The following is a 21,628-nucleotide window of genomic DNA, read 5'->3' as shown; positions in this document are numbered from 1 at the left end:
TTGCGCATGAGCACGGTTGACGAAGGCACTTTAAATTTTTTTATTATTATTATTTATTTAATTGTTTTTATCAACTTTATTGCTATCACAAGGGATGAACAACATTCCTTGTGATAGCACGTGTCCTGTTCATGACAGGTCCTCTTTATGGAGAGGTATGGGGTCTATGAGACCTCAGATCTCTCCTCTGGCCTCAAAAGCATTGGATCCAACCAAGATAGGGAATGTTTCCCTTCACTTCCTCTCCTGCAACAGTAAAATGGCGGAAATCCCTAAAATGTGAAGGTAAATGCCGTCTAACCCTAGGTTCACATGTTTTCCGCAGCGTTTTGCAAAAACGCACAGGATTCCATTTAACACAATTTCCTATGGGATACGTTCACATGTCTGCGTTTTCACCCGTTGCTTTTTGTGTACTTTAGACTTCAATGGAAATGCTGCAGAAAAGCATGTAGTGCATTTTTGCTGTGTTTTTGATGCATTTTGCATTTTAATCTGCCTAGCAACAATAAAATAAATAATAATAAAAAATGCATCAAAAACATGTCAAAAATTATGTGCAAAAATGGATCAAATGCAAACTGCATAGGTGTGAACCTAGCCTTAGACAGTTGTTACCAGAACCTGTGTCACCATTGGGAGATTTATGCTTTCCTCCTGCAGTGGTGACAACTGTAAAATTTTGGATTTCCTATGACTTTCAGTGACAATGGTGACTTGGACAAATAAAGAGAGTGAATCTACCCAATGGGGACACAGAAACGGGCAGGAGTTTTACACTTCATCATCTTCATCCAAAACGTAAAAAAAAGACAGCTATACATGCAAGGTATGCAAGGTATCCGTGGGGCCGCATATATGCAGACCCGTCTTTGTGCTGGAAGTGCGCCGCACAGTGCGCTCCCAACACAAAGATCAGGCTCTTACCGAGAGCCCCAAGTCTGGCACTAACGATCGGGACTGGGGACTCCTGGTTCCAGGTCACCTGATCACTGTGATAGCGTCTGATTGGCCATCACAGTGATCAGTCTATCCCTGTTGTTTTTTCTCCTCTTAATGGAGAGATAGATACACTGTATATGTGTTTCCTTGCAGGAGAAAAAGATGTAAATAAACAGAAGGGTTATGGTTAGTGATAGGGTCAAGGTAAGGGTCAAAGATCAGGGTCAGTATATTTTGGATTGGATTTTAAAAAACTATTTTTTAATTATTATCAGTGTCAGTTAGTGTCAGTGTCAGTGTGTTTTAGGTAGGATAAAAATACCAAAATGGCCGCTATTGTTTCTGGGCCGCAGTATAGATACTAATAACAAATAGCATACACACAGGTGGTATCACTGCGGGTGTCAGGAACAGGAGAATTTATTTTGGGTTGTTCTATGATGGTAAGACTGTCCATAGGGCGCACTGGGCATTTGCCAGGTGGGCCGGGGCCACAAAATCCGGGGCCTGTTAATGATCAGGCCGCACAGTTGGAGGTAAGCGGCGACCACGGTCCAACCAGGTCTATCACGGAGTGCGGCCACTGCTCACCATGTCTGTGTCTCCTCTCCCGGCTCTCCCTCCTCACCAACTATATCATTCTATCAGCAGGGCAGAAAGACGTGGACAGGGACACACACAGGAAGGGGAGGGGGAGGGTCAGGCTCTGCGTTCTCTCGATCTGACTCCCCCTTTACTAACCCATGTCAAAGTTGAAAAATTTTGTTCAGGCATTAATATTTGCTTTCCTCTCCGTCACTAAGGGGTTAAAGTGGAGTTTTACATGACATATAAAAATGAGTGAGCAGGCAGTTTTTTTTGTATTGCAGAAGAGACATACTATTTTTCGATTGCAATAAAAAAGTTTTACCTGCCTGTTTATCCAAAAAAGTACAGTACACGGCGCATGCGTGGGAGTTATATCACATTGGCACGGCCACTCAAGATGGCTGAGGATCCCTAACCCAGAAGAAGACCAGGTGAAGGCATCAGCACCAGCATGGGAGCTCACTGACATCTTTTCACTGATGGGGGAGGAGAGTAAAGCTCCACTTTAAGACCTGCTGATATCCATTGAAAGGCAACTTTCACAACTGTGCCCACTTTCTGCATAAATGAGTATATTTGTGGATTTTTAGTACCTTGTTCTGGTTCATGGCTGATCTTAGGCTGATCAATGCGTTGTGGAACCCTTAACGTACCCCTTTGGATCAGGTCAATTATCGGCCGCACTTTCTCTCTCAGTTTTTGCTTGTTTTGCTTCTCTGTTTTGGTGAACAGGAAAATGTCACGAGTCTTGTTCTTAAGGGTGGGCTGACTGTTCAGGATTCTTTGCTTTACTTCCTCACTGCTGTCCTCCAGATCATCAATGACTGTTATGACTTTATTTTGTCCTGTAATACAAAGGGAAGGGGTCAGGTCTATCATTTATCTACAGTGCCTTGAAATGTATGCACCCCCTTTGATATGCTCCACATTTGGTCATGTTACAACCAAAACCGTCAATGTATTTTATTGGGATTGGATGTGATGGACCAACACATAACACACAGTAACACATAATTGTGAAGTGGAAGGAAAATGAGAAATGGTTTTCAACATTTTTTACAAATAAATCTGTGAAAAGTGTGGCGGCATTTGTATTCAGCCCCACCCTCCCCCAGAGTCAATACTTTGTAGAACCCCCTTTCACTGCAATTCCAGCTGCAAGTCTTTTTGGGGATGTCTCTCCCAGCTTTGCACATCTAGAGAGGGACATTTCTGCCCATTGTTTGCAGAATCACTCAAGCTCTGTCAGATTGGATGGAGAGCCTCCCTGAACAGCAATTTTCAGGTCTGGCCACAGATTCTCCATTGGATTTAGGTCTGGACTGTGACTGGGCCATTATCACACATGAATATACTTTGATCTAAACCATTCCATTGTAGCTCTAGCTGGATGTTTCGGGTCGTTGTCCTGCTAGAAGGTGAACCTCCGCCCCGGTCTCAAGTCTTTAGCACACTCTAACAGGTTTTCTTCTAAAATTGCCTTGTATTTGGCTCCATCCATCTTCCCATCAACTCTGACCAGCCTCCCTGTCCCTGCCAAAGAAAAGCATCCCCATAACATGATGCTGCCACCACCACGTTTCATGGTGGGGATGGTGTGCTCAGAGTAATGTGCATTGTTAGTTTTCCACCACACATAGTGTTTTGCTTTTAGGCCAAAAAGTTCAATTTTGTTCTCATCTGACTAGAGCCCCTTCTTCCACATGTTTGCTGTGTCCCCCACATGGCTTCTCACAAACTGAAAATGGGACTTCTTATGGCTTTCTTGCAACAATGGCTTTCTTCTTGCCACTCTTCCATAAAGCCCAGATTTGTGGAGTGCACGACTAATAGTTGCCCTAAGGACAGACTCTCCCACCTGAGCTGTGGATCTCTGCAGCTCTTCCAGAGTTCCCATGGGCTTCCTGGCTGCTTCTCTGATGAATGCTCTCTTCTCCTGTCAGTTTAGGTGGACGGCCATGTCTTGGTAGGTTGGCAATTCTGGCATACTCTTTCCATTTTCAGATGATGAGTTGAACAGTGCTCTGTGAGATGTTCAGAGCTTGGGATATTTTTTAAATCCTTACCCTGCATTAAATGTCTCAACAACTTTATCCCTGACCTGTCTGGTGTGTTCCTTGGCCTTCATGATGCTGTTTGTTCACTAATGTTCTCTAACAAACCTCTGAGGGCTTCACAGAACAGCTGGATTTATACAGAGATTAAATTACACACAAGTGGACTCTGTTTACTAGTTAGATAACTTCTGAAGGCAATGGGTCCTCTAGATTTTAGTTAGGGGTATCAGCGTAAAGGCTGCTGAATACAAATGCACACCACATTTTCAGATATTTATTTGTAAAACATTTTGAAAACCAGTTATCTTTTTCCTTCCATTGCACAATTATGTGCCACTTTGTGTTGGTCTATCACAAAAAGTCCCAATAAAATACATTTACATTATTGGTTGTAACATGACAATATGTGGAAATTTCAAGGGGGATAATTTGTGTAAGGGACCGCCCGGCGGTACTACTAGCACTCCACTGAATAGGCGTCCCCAGCGCACGGAGTCTAAGTCCCAGGGTGCTTGTTCACCAGGGCCCCTGATGGTGGGGATGGACTTGGAGCTCCCTGAGACCAGGTCGCGACTACCGGGTGCGTCCGTCAGTGGTAGTAGTATGCGCAAGGGGCTCCCACGGGGAAGAGTCTGATGTGAGGAGGTCAGAAGACCCCACTGCACGGGATGGATGGATGAGCAGGGTCAGACGAGCCGGGTCGGTAACAGAGAGGGCGGCAAGGTACAAGGCAGCGGGCATAGAATGGTCGGGTCACACGCCAGGTCAGCAACAGCAGGTCAAATCCAATAGGGGGCATTCAGGAGAGAGGTCAGGCAAAGCAAGGGCCAGAACAGGCGAAAACAGCAAGGTCAGGTACAATCCGGGTCAATAACTTACAGGGTACAGGTTCACAGGATTCAGAATGCAGGAAAGACCAGAAGGCACTGAATGACAGCTCAGGGCCGTTTAAATATCCCGCCCTGCGCTGCCATTGGTGCCCAGCGGGCGGCCGCGGCTTCTACTGCGCATGCGCGAACTCGAACGCCGCGGCCGGCCCGGAACCAGTGCTCGAGTCCCTGCGCCGGGCGGCATACTGCGCCTGCGCCGGGACCAACGCGGCGGGGATCGAGGGGATCCCTGACATTGCCCCCCCCTACGGGCAACCTCCGGATGCCCACCCGATCTCTCCACCACGGGTGATCGCGAAAGAACCTCCGGACAAGTCTGGGTGCATGGACATTATGGGCTGGTTCCCAAGAATTGTCCTCAGGACCATAGCCCTTCCATTTGATAAGGAATTGGGTCTGGCCTCCCCTCCTTCGACACTTCAGGATTGTTTCAACCTCAAATTCTTCTTCTCCTTCGACCGTTACCGCTTCCGGGGGTCTAGATTCCCGGTCAGGGAAGGCATCTGGGACCACAGGCTTCAGAAGGGACACATGAAAGACCGGGTGGATCTTGAGCGTGTCAGGGAGGGCGAGTTCATAGGCTACTTCGTTAACCATCCGTTTAATGCAGAAGGGGCCTATAAATTTGGGTCCCAATTTCTTTGACGGGCAAAGCATCTTCAGATTGGACGTCGCCAGCCAAACCTTCTCCCCAGGCCGCAATACCAGATCTCCTCTCTGTTTCCTGTTGAATGCTTTCCTGTAGTCTTCCTGGGCCCGACTGATGGCCACTTGAAGCTTCTTATTGTTCGCAGCGAAGAACGTTACCACATCTTGTGTTGCTGGTACTGGGCATTCCGACACCAAATCCGGGAGGAAGACTGGGTGAAAGCCATAGTTGGCGAAGAACGGGGACTGCCCTGTTGCTGAGTGGCGGGCGTTGTTATACGCAAATTCCGCTAAAGGAAGAAGTGGCAGCCAGTCATCTTGAGTAAACGAGGTATAGCATCTTAAATATTGCTCTAAGGTCTGATTGGTCCTTTCGGTTTGACCGTTAGTTTGAGGGTGGAACGCAGAAGAGAGAGATAATTTGATGTCCAGGGCTTTGCACAGTGCTCTCCAGAATCTGGACGTGAACTGGACCCCTCGGTCCTAGACAATGTCTTCGGGGACCCCATGCAACCTGACTACCTCACGAATGAAGACTCGCGCGGTCTCGGCCGCCGAGGGGGTCTTCTTCAACGGGATGAAGTGGGCCATCTTGGACAAGCGGTCCACGACTACCAGGATTGCCGTGTGGTCTCGGGATGGCGGAAGCTCGACTATAAAGTCCAGTGAGATCTTTTGCCAAGGCCGTTCAGGAATAGGTAAGGGTCGCAGCAGACCCCAAACCTTGTTTCTTGAGGGCTTGTTCTTCTGGCAGGTGACACAGGACCTGACATAGCCCTTACAATCTTTAGCCATGTCTGGCCACCAGAATGAGCGTCGGAGAAGTTCCAGGGTCTTTTCTGGGCCAAAGTGCCCCGCCATTGGGTGGTCGTGGCAATGCCCCAAGACCAGGGTTCGAGCTTCTTCCGGCACCACAATTCTTCTTCCCTCCATAGGAGTCCCCCCTTGTTCTGGAGCGGCCCTCCGCCTGGGGTAGAGAAGTTTGTGGATGCCTCCATTAGCCTGGAACGAAGGTCCGACTGAAGGACCAAGAAGTTACCCGAGGACAGGATGGTGTCAGGTACTGGGGTCTCCTTGGCGTCTTCGTACATCCGTGATAACGCATCCGGCTTAGTGTTCTTTGATCCCGGCCGGTACGTAATATGGAAGTTGAATCTTGAAAAGAATAGTGCCCATCTCGCCTGTCGCGGGCGTAGACGCTTGGCAGTTCTCAGATACTCTAAGTTCTTATGGTCAGTAAATATTAAGATGGGGTGCACCGCACCTTCCAGCAGGTACCTCCATTCCTCTAACGCCGTTTTGATCGCTAGTAGCTCACGGTCACCGATATCATAGTTCCTCTCCGCTGGGGTCAGCTTCCGTGAGAAGAACGCTACCGGGTGGAGCAGTTCCTTGGTGCCTTTTTGTTGGGAGAGGATGGAGCCTACCGCATTCTCCGATGCATCTACCTCCAAGATGTAGGGCAGAGCGGCGTCTGGGTGACCCAAAATGGGTGCCGAAGTGAACAGCTTCTTTAAGGCTTCGAAAGCTCCCTGCGCTTCTGGTGTCCATCTGAATCGGGTTCCCAGCTTGGTTAGCTGAGTAATGGGGGAGACCAGACCCGAGAAGTTCTTGATGAACTTCCGGTAAAAATTTGCAAAGCCGATGAATCGCTGGACGCCTTTCCTGTCTGTGGGTTCAGGCCAATCCAGTATTGCAGCGACCTTCTGGGGATCCATCGCGACCCCCGCGGTGGAGATAATCAGGCCCAAGAAGGCAATGCTGGATTGTTCAAAACAACATTTTTCTGCCTTGGCGTACAACCCATGCTGCCGCAACCGCCCCAATACTTTTGCTACATGTATTCTGTGTTCCCCCAGAGACGGGGAAAAAATCAGAATGTCGTCTAAATAAACGATCACAAAGACATCCAGAAAGTCCCTAAAAATATCATTTACAAAATGTTGAAACGTGGCCGGAGCATTACACAACCCGAACGGCATGACCAGATATTCAAAATGACCGAAGCGGGTGCGGAAGGCCGTCTTCCACTCGTCCCCCTCCCTTATGCAAATCAAGTTGTACGCCCCCCTCAGATCCAGCTTGGTAAAAACTACTGCTGACTTTAAACTTTGGAACAGCTCAGGTACTAACGGTAGTGGGTAACGTTTTTTTATCGTGACCCTGTTCAATTCCCTGTAATCGATACATGGCCTTAAGGTTTTGTCCTTCTTTTCAACAAAGAAGATTCCCGCCCCCGCCGGTGAAGTGGAGTGGCGGATGAACCCCTTCTGGAGGCTGTCCTCGATATATTCCTTTAGGGCCCCCAATTCGGGCTCTGAAAGGGGGAAGATTCGCCCAAAAGGAATTTCTGAGCCGGGTAACAGGTCAATGGGGCAGTCATAAGGGCGGTGGGGGGGTAGAGTATCAGCTCCCCGTTTGCTGAACACATCTAGAAACCCATGGTAGGCTGCAGGGATTACTTGTTTTAATTCAGCTTCCCCCTCAGAGCACAGGAGGATTTGGGGGGTCCCCGGGCCCGAAGTGCGGCAGTATATCCGACAGTATGGGGAAGGGAACGTGATTACTCCGGTCTCCCAGTCAATCTGGGGGTTATGGGCCCGTAACCATGGGAGCCCCAGAATGACTGGGAAGAGGGGTGAAGCTATAGCATCCAGGCGGAGGAGTTCCTGGTGCTGGCCGGCAATGACAGTGGTGATGGAGGGGGTTTCCTGGTTCACTACCCCCGATTTTATTCGGGAACCGTCGGCCAAATAAATATTGAACCCCTTCTGTTTCAATTGAAGGGGAATACCCTGCTGGTGAGCAAAATTAATATCCACGAAGCAGCTGCATGCCCCAGAGTCAATTATGGCCGATACTTCCACGGTCCTTTCTGGAAGCTGAAAGGAAAGGGGCACCACTAAGTATTGGGATGGACCAACATTGCCAAGGGATAAGGGAGAAGAGGTGCACTTACTCAGTTTCTGCGGGCAGGAACGCGCCATATGACCAGCTTCTCCACAATAGAGGCACAGGTTCTGGGATCGTCTGCGCAGATGTTCCTCTGGGGATAGTTTAGGCCGTGCCAGGCCGAGCTGCATGGGTTCGGGGTTGTCTCCAGGTGGCCGGTTTTGGATGACTGGCCTAAGTGTTTGACTGGGACCCTGAAATGATCCCCAGGGATTTCCGTGACCCTGGCCGGACCTCTCAAACCTGCGTTCCCGCAGTCTACGGTCAATTTTAATGGTCAGTGCTATTAGGTCCTCTAAAGTCTCAGGTACCTCCACCCGGGCGAGCTCGTCTTTCAGGCCGTCTGATAGGCCAACACGGAACTGATGCAGGAGTGCGAACTCGTTCCAGCGAGTATCCCCCATCCACCGCCTAAATTCAGATGCGTACTCCTCCGCCGCTCGGCGGCCTTGCCGGAGTGTGTACAGAGTAGCTTCAGCAGAAGCTGCCCGCTGCGGGTCATCATAAAGGATGGCCATAGCATCAAAAAAACTGTCAACCGAACCAAGGTGAGGGTCATTTTTTCCCCGTAACCGATGGGCCCAGTCTTGGGGTTCACCCTGCAGGAGGGATATGACGAACCCCACCTTCACGGATTCAGTCACGAAGGTTCGGGGTTGTAGCTCAAAATAGAGGAGGCAGGACTCGCGGAATGATCTGAACCGAGTGCGGTCCCCGTGGAAACGTTCTGGTAAGGGTACTCGGGGGTCGGCCGCCGGGAGTGGTGCGGATGCCCCAGACACCAGCACAGGGGCTGCTACAGCTGGAGGTGTGGGGACCGCGGCCTGTGGGGCAGGAACGGATATAGTGCAGGCCTGGAATTGAGTTTCAATCTGCTGACATCTATCCTGCAGGGCCGATACGGCCTGTGTCAAATTGGATAGGTGCCTGCAGATCTCCTCCAGCGGCGAGGGACCTCCTCTAGACTCAGTCATGGCCTTCTGGTACTGTAAGGGACCGCCCGGCGGTACTACTAGCACTCCACTGAATAGGCGTCCCCAGCGCACGGAGTCTAAGTCCCAGGGTGCTTGTTCACCAGGGCCCCTGATGGTGGGGATGGACTTGGAGCTCCCTGAGACCAGGTCGCGACTACCGGGTGCGTCCGTCAGTGGTAGTAGTATGCGCAAGGGGCTCCCACGGGGAAGAGTCTGATGTGAGGAGGTCAGAAGACCCCACTGCACGGGATGGATGGATGGATGAGCAGGGTCAGACGGGCCGGGTCGGTAACAGAGAGGGCGGCAAGGTACAAGGCAGCGGGCATAGAATGGTCGGGTCACACGCCAGGTCAGCAACAGCAGGTCAAATCCAATAGGGGGCATTCAGGAGAGAGGTCAGGCAAAGCAAGGGTCAGAACAGGCGAAAACAGCAAGGTCAGGTACAATCCGGGTCAATAACTTACAGGGTACAGGTTCACAGGATTCAGAATGCAGGAAAGACCAGAAGGCACTGAATGACAGCTCAGGGCCGTTTAAATATCCCGCCCTGCGCTGCCATTGGTGCCCAGCGGGCGGCCGCGGCTTCTACTGCGCATGCGCGAACTCGAACGCCGCGGCCGGCCCGGAACCAGTGCTCGAGTCCCTGCGCCGGGCGGCATACTGCGCCTGCGCCGGGACCAACGCGGCGGGGATCGAGGGGATCCCTGACAATTTGTTTGTAGAGGCACTGTAATTCCATACTGACCACAATACATATACAGCATGAAGGGACATCCTTCTTTCTGCCTCATTGTAGGTCAGTGTTGGTCAATGCAACTGAATTGCACATTTGTGGCTTATCATCACAATGAATAGTGGGAGGCCTATGTATCCAGCACCATTGAGTACATATCCTGGCTATGTGATGAATAGTGGGGGCAGGGGCGGACTGATAACTCATGGGGCCCCCGGGCAATAGGGGATCATGGGGCTCCTGTGTCCTTGCCCAAACTCAAAAAATCCTATGAAAAACTTACCAGGGGCATCTCATGGGGCCTCCTACTGACCCTGGGCCCTCGGGCAGTGCCCGAATTTCCAAATGGTCAGTCCGCCCCTGGTGGGGGGCCTATGTAGCCAGCACCATTGAGTGCACATCCTGGTTATGTCATGAATAGTGGGGGGGCTATGTAGCCAGTACCGTTGAGTGCATATCCTGGCTATGTGATGAATAGTGGGGGGCCTATGTAGACAGCACCGTTGAGTGCACATCCTGGCTATGTGATGAATGGTGGGGGGCCTATGTAGACAGCACCGCTGAGTGCATATCCTGGCTATGTGATGAATAGTGGGAGGCCTATGTAGACAGCACCATTGAGTGCACATCCTGGCTATGTGAGCAAGGTGACACCAAGACAAGGGAGGATTGAAAATCCTTGACCTTGACCAAGTGGCCTTTTCATGGTAGAAACACACTTCTGTGAGATAAATAAAGTTTGCCTTGGTGCCATGGTGCATCATAAACAATTTATATATTTATTTTCTTTTATAGAATAACACTTTTGCTTTTATGTTTCTCTTTTCATTCTATTTGTTGATCTCCTCCCTCTGTCACCCACTTTTCCACCTGCACTCACTGTAATGTCATCTGCACATCATTCCTCTTGGCTGACTTTCTAACTGATGGCAAGTTTGGTCCATGCCTGTGCAACGTGTATCTGGACAACAGCTTGTAGTCTCCACCAGAGGAGCATGTGATGGGGTGACAGTATAGAACCAGAATTTGGATATAGTGATCACCCCACAACTGGAAGTGCACAAAGCGCTTACCGGTAGTATTATTTTATAAAAGGTACGGACTTAAAAATATTGAAAACAATTTTTGGAATTGAAATTTGGACCACTGGTGTTACAAGTTCAACGCTCACAAACACTTTACAAAAGCACCTCATGTTTTTTTGTAAACGTGCGTGACCCCCCTTGGGTCAGGAAGCTGGAAGTTTCTGCCGCACTTAGCATTTTTTTTTACACTACAATGCTGCCACGTCTATGGGTTCTGTACCTATCAATTGCATTGTGCCCCACGATAAATGCTTAGTAGTCCCTGTTCAGGCTAACAAAGTCCAATTAATTGAATGCCGCTGACTAGTGAGGGTGATGGCTGGGGAAAGGTTTGTCTGGACCCAAAGCACACTGTAGAAATATGGAGAGATAGTCCTGCCACTGCACACCGTGCTCGATCCAAATGATTAGCAGGTAAAAGCAACCTCGGCTCAATTCCTCCTAGCCATGCTCCCCACGTGTTTCGCCCCTCTCCTGGGACTTAATCATGGAGGTGTACGGTGGCCAGGTGTATGGTGACCAGGCTATACCTTCCCATTTCTATCAGTTGCATTGTTACAGTTGTATGAGGTGGTTTGGGACATTTTAGGAGAGGAAAAACTGCCTCCAAAATATCCTGTTTGCTAACTGCGGAGACTAACCCTAACATTGTAAATCTTATATGGGATTTCAGTGATTAGGTTTAGAAGGGATCAAAAGACTGTCGGACAGTTTAGGCCTGAAGATGGCTTTTTGACTTACCAAGTTTGTCAGACAGCAGGTCTATCTCGTCATCGTAGAGGGAATCGGTGACATCGGTGATATTAATTCGGCCTCTGTTTTTGCTGTGATACAATACGGCGAATTGGCATTGGTTGAGGGATTTTATCAGGTCATAGCGATTGTTATTAGATATGTAGAATGGAAGAACCTTACAGCATTCGTTTAGCTGGTCCATTAACCAGGAATAGTCAGATTCAGCAGACCTGGAGAATATTCCAACGTTTTGTGTCATTCTTAGATGTTCTAGGAAACACAAGTCTGCGTAAAAAAAAAATAGAAAAATACCAACTGAGTTTGTAATATAAATTGGCCATTTTCTGTTTTCCTGACCTCTTTCTAAGGTGCCTTCGGAAAACCTCAAGCTTTTTTACCAAGCAGGACATCAGAAAATAAAATGGAACTTAGGGCAAGTGGGCAAAATCGAATTCTGGGCAAAAATTACAATTATGATGTGTCCCCCAGTAGTGTTATAACTTGTCGATCCTGCCAGCTGATTTGTTATTTTTCAATTTTCGGTAATAGAGTGACAATGCTGTCAGTCTGCCTTTCTCCCTGTAGATAGGGTAGTGTTAGGGGGGCGTGTAGTTTTAAAATCCAACTTGGGGCACCAAGCGAGGCCTCCCCATAATGCAAAGCCTTTTCTATGCTCCCACAGCCTTCCTTCATGATATGTGACTGGTCCCCAGCTACCTCCTCTATAAATCTGGCATTGTACATATACAGCCTTTCCTTTACCCTAGAAATAATATGCATTTGACCCCTGCATTGCAAGGGTGATGGGGGGAGGGCATGCAGGGGTGGGATTTTTTTGGTAAGTCCCAGAGTTCAACTTTAAATTGGTTATGCTACTTTATTCCCTTAACAAAATCATATGAACAATATATATGAGACCTATTTACCTAATAGCCAACAGTATCATTTTAAAAGCACACATGGAACACATAGCTGAATGACAGCTCCCTGAGCTGTCATTGGCTATATACAGGAAGGGGCCGGGATGGTGGTGACATCATCAACCAGATATGGACATGGCCAGTCACCGTAATTGGGCAATGAGTTCAGTGCCATTCCTGCCCCTATGTTTAACATGGACAGGATTCCTGGTCACATCATTGGTTCCTAGGAACGGGGCAACACCCGCGGCATTCTTAGGAACCAATGATAGTGGGAAACTGTTATATATAGAAGGTGGTAGAAATATTGCTTCTACATATGATGCTCAGCTCCCACAGCACATGGATCCAAACAGACAGTAGTATCAGCGTTCATCTGAACATCCAAAGATTGGTCTGAACCTAGCTTCAGACCAAACTGTCATCTCATCCCTAATCCCAGCCTATGTTGTATACATCAAACTGAAAGCAAAAGAGAAGAGATGGCATTTAGGGAACCCAACACAGTCCAAATAACAAAATCTATTCACTTTTATTGGTAACATAATAAAAACGATCTATTGTATATTGTTGTATCTGCTTTATTAAGTATCTGTTGTATATGATCATATCTGCTTTATAATGTATCTGTTGTACTGTATATTGTTGTATCTACTTTATAATGTATCTGCTGTATATTTTTGTATCTTTTTTATAATGTATCTGTTGTAAATTGTTGTATCTTCTTTATAATGTATCTGTTGTAAATTGTTGTATCTTCTTTATAATGTATCTGTTGTAAATTGTTGTATCTTCTTTATAATGTATCTGTTGTAAATTGTATCTTCTTTATCATATATCTGTTGTGTATTGTTGTATCTTCTTTATAAAGTTTCTATCGTATATTGTAGTATCTGCTTTATTATGTATCTGCTGAATATGAACATATCTGCTTTATAATGTATCTGTTGTACTGTATATTGTTGTATCTTCTTTATAATGTATCTGTTGTGTATTGTTGTATCTTCTTTATAATGTATCTGTTGTGCTGTATATTGTTGTATCTTCTTTATAATGTATCTGTTGTGCTGTATATTGTTGTATCTTCTTTATAATGTATCTGTTGTACTGTATATTGTTGTATCTTCTTTATAATGTATCTGTTGTGTATTGTTGTATCTTCTTTATAATGTATCTGTTGTAAATTGTATCTTTTTTATAATCTATCTGTTGTGTATTGTTGTATCTTCTTTATAATGTATCTGTTGTAAATTGTATCTTCTTTATCATATATCTGTTGTGTATTGTTGTATCTTCTTTATAAAGTTTCTATTGTATATTGTTGTATCTGCTTTATTATGTATCTGCTGAATATGATCATATCTGCTTTATAATGTATCTGTTGTACTGTATATTGTTGTATCTTCTTTATAATGTATCTGTTGTGCTGTATATTGTTGTATCTTCTTTATAATGTATCTGTTGTGTATTGTTGTATCTTCTTTATAAAGTATCTGTTGTATTGTATTGTTGTACCTTGTTTTGGCTTCATGCACACTGTATTCTATTGATGCCTTTTCTACTACAGGAGTTTAGCAGCAGCTAACACATTTTTGCATGTATGTTAATGACGTTTATGCGCATTTATGTGCATTCCTGTGCCTAGAGTTATCACACTCTATTGACCAGAATTCTGGCAGAGTTGAATGCATTACCAATAGAGCGCACATAAACGCACCTAGCATTAAAGTGTGTTTATGCGTATCTATGCCCATTACGTATGTTTAGGCACTTTTGAGCAATTTTTTATGTTCAAAAGCTCTTCTCCTGAATGAAACTTTGGTAAGTTTTTTTTCTTCTGCCCCTACCACTAAACTCCCCAAAATGTGCATTGACACATAGGATAACATGGAGGGGTGTTTTGAGGCAGAAACATTTCAAAAGTCTGTAAAAGCAGCATTTTGAGCTCAAGTGTGCAAGAAGTCTTATAATGACTCTCATGTATATTGTTGTATTTTCTTTATCATGTATCTGACGCATATTGTTGTATCTGATGTATAATGTATCTTTTGTATTTTCTTGCATCTGATGTATATTGTTGTATCTGTTGTATGATGATGTATCTTTTGTTTCCTCCCAGACTCCCCCCACCTGTCTCTCTTCCTCTTTCTATCTGATTTTGTATCTATTGTATGATGACCTTTCTGTTTTATATCGTTGTATCTGTTTTATAATGTATGTGTTGTATATTATTGTACCTGTTGTATATTGTTGTAGTTTATTTACAGTTTATCTGATGCATATTGTTGTATCTGTTGCATAATAATGTATCTGTATAATTATTATTATTTATTATAGGTACTTATATAGCGCCGTCAATTTATGCAGCACTTTACATATACTGTACACTGCTCCAAAAAATGAAAGGAACACTTTGAATCAGATCTCAATGGGGACAAATCTCCTGCTGGATCTCTATACTGACATGGACGGGGTGATGTGTGAGGAATGTAAGGACGTCCCATCGTTTGATGGAAATAAAATTATCGATCTACAGAGGACTGAATTCAAAGACGCCCCGAAAATCAAAGTGAAAAAATGATGCAGCAGGCGAGTCCATTTTGGTGAAATGTCATTGCAGCAACTCAGAATGGTCTTCATTATGTATGGCCCCCACGTGCTTGTATGCATGCCTGACAACATCGGGGGAGGCTCCTAATGAGACCACAAATGGTGTCCTGGGGAATTTCCTCCCAGATCTGGTCCAGGGCATCACTGAGCTCTTGGACAGTCTGAGGTGCAACCTCTTGGTGGTGCATGGACCGAAACATGACATCCCAGAGGTGTTCTATTGGATTTAGGTCAGGTGAGTGTGGGGGCCATTCAATTGTATCAATTCCTTCATCCTCCAGGAACTGCCTGCATATTCTCCTCACATGAGGCCGGGCATTGTAGTGCACCAGGAGAAACCCAGGACCCACCGCACCAGGAGGAACCCAGGACCCACTGCACCAGGAGGAACCCAGGACCCACTGCACCAGGAGGAACCCAGGACCCACCGCACCAGGAGGAACCAAGGACCCACTGCACTAGGAGGAACCCAGGACCCACTGCACCAGCGTAGGGTCTGACAATGGGTCCAAGGATTTCATCCCAATGCTTAACCTCCCTAGCGGTCTGATTATTTCAGATTTTTTGTGCTGAAAGCGGTACATTTTTTTGCATGGAAATATGTAGTTTTTTTATTGTCGGCCTGTAATATTTAGGAATAACTCACTGAAATCTGTCTGAACAAGAATCTAGTAAACATCCCGGGGAGGATAAAATTTGAAACACAAAATCATAAATTATAATTTAATAAATAATCATAAAAAATAATAATATAATAATAATAAATTTAATTCAATAATATAATCAAACCGAAAACACTGAAATGTGAAATAGAGCGCCAAGTTCGCACATCGCTGAGCAAAGTCGCAGAATCGTTTTCAGTGTCTGATGAGGAATTTCCCCCACGAATCATTATCACTCAATTCTGCAAGTGGTTCTGATTTACTATCGCTGTTCTCTAGCCGCTCTAAAACCGCGTCTGACCTAAAGGGACGCTTTTTGGACGCCATGGACGTTTCTCAGTTTCCAGGCAGAAAGAGCAGACAAAACGCAGGCAGGGCGCCGGACAAAGCACTCGGGACAAAATGTATGTGAAATGGGTTGAAACAGCAATGTTTTACTATGAAAAATGTGTTTAGAAAAAAATGACATTTTTTTACATTTTCAAATTTCCCGACGTCACAGGGACTGGAACACAGAAGCCGGATGCCGGCATCGGCCGGAGGAGATGGCCGGGGACGCTGCAGGGGACACATCGTGGGAGCGAAGGACAAGGTAAGTGCTGCAGGGAATCCCTATGCAGCGCCGCATGGTAAGCCTGAGTGTAGCTCGGGGTTACCGCTTTTGGTACTGACATTTTACCCCGAGCTACACTCGGGAATACCGTTAGGGAGGTTAATGGCAGTCAGGGTGCCATTGTCTAGCCTGTAGAGGTCTGTGTGTCCCTCCATGGATATGCCTCCCCAGACCATCACTGACCCACCACCAAAACGGTCATGCTGAACCATGTTACAGGCAGCAGAACGTTCTCCACGGCTTCTCCAGACCCTTTCACATCTGTCACATGTGCTCAGGGTGAACCTGCTCTCATCTGTGAAAAGCACAGGGCGCCAGTGGTGGACCTGCCAATTCTGGTGTTCAATGGCAAATGCCAATTGAGCTCTGTGGTGTCGGGCAGTGAGCACAGGGCCCACTAGAGGATGTTGGGCCTTCAGGCCACCCTCATGAAGTCTGTTTCTGATTGTTTGGTCAGAGACATTCACACCAGTGGCCTGCTGGAGGTCATTTTGTAGGGCTATGGCAATGCTCATCCTGTTCCTCCTTGCACAAAGGAGCAGATACCGGTCCTGCTGATGGGTTAAGGACCTTCTACGGCCCTGTCCAGCTTTCCTAGAGGAACTGCCTGTCTCCTGGAATCTCCTCCATGCTCTTGAGACTGTGCTGGGGGACACAGCAAACCTTCTGGCAATGGCACAAATTGATGTGCATCCTGGAGGAGTTGGACTGCCTGTGTAACCTCTGTGGGGTCCAGGTACAGTCAGAAAAGATGAGTAGGGAAAAAAATGTCAGTGGCCCCCACCTGTAAAACAATTCCTGTTTTGGGGGTCATCTCACTGTTGCCCATCTAGTCCACCTGTTGTTCATTTCATTAACACCAAAGCATCTGAAATTGATTAACAACCCCCTCTGCTACTTACCTGACCAGATCAATATCCCAGGAGTTCCATTGACTTGATGCTAGACTCTGATTACAAAGTATCCCTTTTGTTTTTTTTGAGCAGTGTATATCGTACATTCACATCAGTCCCTAACCCTCAAGGGGCGTACAATCTCAGCTCCCTAACTCACATTCATACATACACATACTAGGGACAATTCAGACAGGAGCCAATTAACCTACCAGCATGTTTTTGGAGTGTGGGAGGAAACACAGGCACAGAGAGAACATGCAAACTCCAGGCAGGTGGTGCTGTGGTTGGGATTTGAACCAATGACCCGTGTACTGCCAGGTGGAAGTGCTGACCACTTAGCCAATGTATAATAATATATCTCTTGTTCCCTCCCAGACTCCCCCACCTGTCTCTCCTCTTCCTATCTGTCTTGTATCTGTTGTATAATAATATTTCTGTTGCAGATCGTTGTATAATATTGTGTCTGTTGCATATTGTTGTACCTGTTGTATGAAGATATATCTGTTTCCTCCCAGCCTGTTTCTTTGCGTCTCCCTGTCTGATCTGTTATCTTACCCCTCCCCCACCCCTGTTACCCCTTTGCAGGATCTCTGAACTTACTGTGAATGTTGGGGTTCCGTCTTCTCCTGATAACAAAAGAAAAGATTCTGGTGAAAGTGAAACTAACTGCAAGAGGAGGAGGAGGAAGAGAGGGAGGGAGGACATGCCGTATAAAGAGCATACCACAATGTGAATATTTAACTCTTACAGACGACCGTGTGTTTAGCGCGCATTCAGGCATTTTTTGAGTGTTTTTGCACATTCTTTTATGGGGGCTAGGAAAATGCACAAAAATGCATGTTACACTATTTTTCAGGCACTTCCAGTGAGGTCTATTGGGGCCAAAACATGTCACTTTGCCCCAAAGGAGCTCATGTACTTTTTCGGGCATATTCAAGGGCATATTTAAATATAAAAAAAAAATCTTCGGGGTAGATTTATTGAAACTGGAGCTGTCAGAATCTGGTGCAGCTGTACATGGGAGCCAATCAGCTTCCATCTTCAACATGTTCAATTCATTTCAGGTACTTATATAGCACTGTCAGTTTACGCAGCGCTTCACATATATATTATACTGTACAGTCACATCAGTCCCTAACCCTCAAGGGGTGTACAATCTAAGGTCCCTAACTCACATTCATACATACACATACTAGGGACAATTTAGACAGGAGCCAATTAACCTATCAGCATGTCTTTGGAGTGTGGGAGGAAACTGGAGTATCTGGAGAAAACCCACACAGACACAGTGAGAACATACAAACTCCAGGCAGGTGGTGCTGTGGTTGGGATTTAAACCAATGACCTTAGCACTGCCAGGCAGAAGTGCTAACCATTCAGCCATTGTGCTGACCAATGAAGCTTTGACTGTAAAACCTGGAAGCTGATTGGTTTCCATGCAGAGCTGAACCAGATTTTGTCCCACTGAAGTTTTAGTAAATCAACTCCATAGCATTGAGTGCGACTTTCAAGAATGTTGTAAAATGAATATTAGTAAATAAGGTGAAGCAAAGTTACCACATGTCAAGAACATTTTAAAAAAAGAGAAAGAAAATAAAAAAAATAGATTTTTGCTGGAACATGATTGGTTGAGTGAAATCAGCTTTACCCTATTCTCTAGGTTCAGGGAGCAGTCCCAAGTAATCAGCCTCTACTCATTTAGGACTCATTAAGGACCAGTTCCCACCAGACGCGGTGCTGGAAACCTGCATTCTGTGCGCTTCTTTCCTTTACCGCATTCAAAATGCACTGCAGTTGCGATCTGCATCAGGTGCCAATATTAAGTTAATGACACCCCAAATGCAGTCCTTCCTAAAGCGGTGCTGGACGCTGCACCTGCCCCTCCTGAAACAGTGCTGGACGCTGCACCTGCCCCTCCTGAAACAGTGCTGGACGCTGCACCTGCCCCTCCTGAAACTGTGCTGGACGCTGCACGTGTCCCTCCTGAAACTGTGCTGGACGCTGCACCTGCCCCCCCTGAAACAAGGCTGGACGCTGAACCTGTCCCTTCTGAAACAGTGCTGGACGCTGCACCTGCCCCTCCTGAAACTGTGCTGGACGCTGCACGTGTCCCTCCTGAAACTGTGCTGGACGCTGCACCTGTCCCTCCTGAAACTGTGCTGGATGCTGCACCTGTCGCTCTTGAAGTGGGCTGGACACTGAACCTGTCCCTCCTGAAGTGGGGCTGGACACTGCACCTGTCCCTCCTGAAACGGGGCTGGACACTGCACCTGTCCCTCCTGAAACGGGGCTGGACACTGAACCTGTCCCTCCTGAAGCGGGGCTGGACACTGCACCTGTCCCTCCAGAAGTGGGGCCGGACATTGCACCTGTCCCTCCAGAAGTGGGGCCGGACATTGCACCTGTCCCTCCAGAAGTGGGGCTGGATGTTGCACCTGTCCCTCCTGAAGTGGACTGGACACTGCACCTGTCCCTCCTGAAGTGGGGCTGGATGCTGCACCTGTCCCTCCTGGGTGCACTAAAGCATGGGGGGGACGTACTGCAGCTAGACGGCTCTCCCAGCTCTCTTCCTACTCATAGCCTCAAACACAGCTGCAGGATCCATTGGCTTCCACTGTTGTTAATGACAGCCAGTAAGGAGGGAGTGGGGGCAGGGTCGAACCACATCTGTGTGTCTTCTATGGAGCCAGCTCAGGAGAGAGCACACACAAGTTCCCCCATAGCAAGTGAACCTGTCCCTCCTGAAGCGTGGCCGGACGCTGCACCTGTACCACCTGAAGCAGTGCTGGACACTGAACCTGTCCCTCCTGAAGCGGGGCTGAACACTGCACCTGTCCCTCCTAAAGTGGGTCTGGACTCTGCACCTGTCTCTCCTGAAGCGAGGCTGGACACTGCACCTGTCCCTCCTAAAGTGGGGCTGGATGCTGCACCTGTCCCTCCTGAAGTGGGTGTGGAGGCTGCACCTGTCCCTCCTGAAGTGGGTGTGGAGGCTGCACCTGTCCCTCCTGAAGTGGGTGTGGAGGCTGCACCTGTCCCTCCTGAAGCGGGGCCGGACATTGCACCTGTCCCTCCTGAAACTGCGCCGGACATTGCACCTGTCCCTCCTAAAGCGGGGCTGGACGCTGCGCCTGTCCCTCCTAAAGCGGGGCTGGGCGCTGCACCTGTCCCTCCTGAAGCGAGGCTGGATGCTGCACCTGTCCCTCCTGAAGCGAGGCTGGACACTGCACCTGTCCCTCCTGAAGTGGGGCTGGATGCTGCACCTTTCTCTCCTGAAGTGGGTGTGGACGCTGCACCTGTCCCTCCTGAAGTGGGTGTGGATGCTGCACCTGTCCCTCCTGAAGTGGGGCTAGACACTGCACCTGTCCCTCCTGAAGTGGGTGTGGAGGCTGCACCTGTCCCTCCTGAAGTGGGTGTGGAGGCTGCACCTGTCCCTCCTGAAACGGGGCCGGACATTGCACCTGTCCCTCCTGAAGCGAGGCCAGACATTGCACCTGTCCCTCCTGAAGTGGGGTCGGATGTTGCACCTGTCCCTCCTGAAGTGGGGCTGGACGCTGCGCCTGTCCCTCCTGCAGCGTGGCCGGACGCTGCACCTGTCCCTCCTGAAGTGGGCTAGACACTGCACCTGTCCCTCCTGATGTGGGGCTGGATGCTGCACCTGTCCATCCCGAAGCAGGGCTGGACACTGCACCTGTCCCTCCTGAAGTGGGGCTGGACGCTACACCTGTCCCTCCTGAAGTGGGGCTGGATGCTGCACCTGTCCCTCCTGAAGTGGAGATGGATGCTGCACCTGTCCTTCCTGGGTGCACTAAAGCATGGGGAGGGACATACTGCAGCTAGACAGCTCTCACAGCTCTCTTCCTACTCATAGCCTCAAACACAGCTGCAGGATCCATTGGCTTCCACTGTTGTTAATGACAGCCAATAAGGAGGGAGCGGGGGCAGGGTCGAACCACATCTGTGTGTCTTCTATGGAGCCAGCTCAGGAGAGAGCACACACAAGTTCCCCCATAGCAAGTGGTTTGCTATGGGGGCACTTGGTGGGGAGCCATAAGCACCAGCAGGGGACCTGAGAACAGGAGGATAGGGCCTGCTCTGTGCAAAACCATTAAACAGAGCAGATGAGTATAAGTGCTTATAAGTATTACCTCTGTTCCCCTTTTAACTGTAATAAAACTAACAATGTATGTAGATAGAATGAAAGGAAATTCATGAGATGCTGAGAGATTTTAAAATGATACATTGTGTAAATCTCTCTACAAAAGGATGTTGCTGGATTGTTTACTTCCCCTCATTGTATAATATGGGATGAAGCTTTATAGAATT

At 47.6% G+C, this 21,628-nt stretch overlaps 1 protein-coding gene across 1 annotated transcript in view; it reads right to left on the bottom strand.

The window, feature by feature from the left end:
- Positions 1 to 17,966, bottom strand: part of LOC149451951 (uncharacterized) — a 52,077-nt gene extending 34,111 nt beyond the window's left edge. The window contains exons 1-3 of the mRNA XM_089689907.1: positions 17,906 to 17,966; positions 11,611 to 11,889; positions 2,124 to 2,375 (exon numbers count right to left, since the gene is read on the bottom strand). Coding sequence (XP_089546033.1) covers positions 2,124 to 2,375; positions 11,611 to 11,863 — 505 coding nt within the window. The 5' untranslated portion in view covers positions 11,864 to 11,889; positions 17,906 to 17,966. The remainder of the gene's footprint in view (positions 1 to 2,123; positions 2,376 to 11,610; positions 11,890 to 17,905) is intronic.
- Positions 17,967 to 21,628: the final 3,662 nt, after the last annotated feature.

Source organism: Staurois parvus, unplaced genomic scaffold (assembly GCF_062004578.1).
Source record: "Staurois parvus isolate SC_StPar_1 unplaced genomic scaffold, SC_StPar_1.0 ptg000503l, whole genome shotgun sequence".
NCBI classification, from domain to species: Eukaryota; Metazoa; Chordata; class Amphibia; order Anura; family Ranidae; genus Staurois; species Staurois parvus.
Note: the sequence above shows the minus strand (reverse complement) of the source record. Positions and strands in the feature narration are given on the sequence as shown.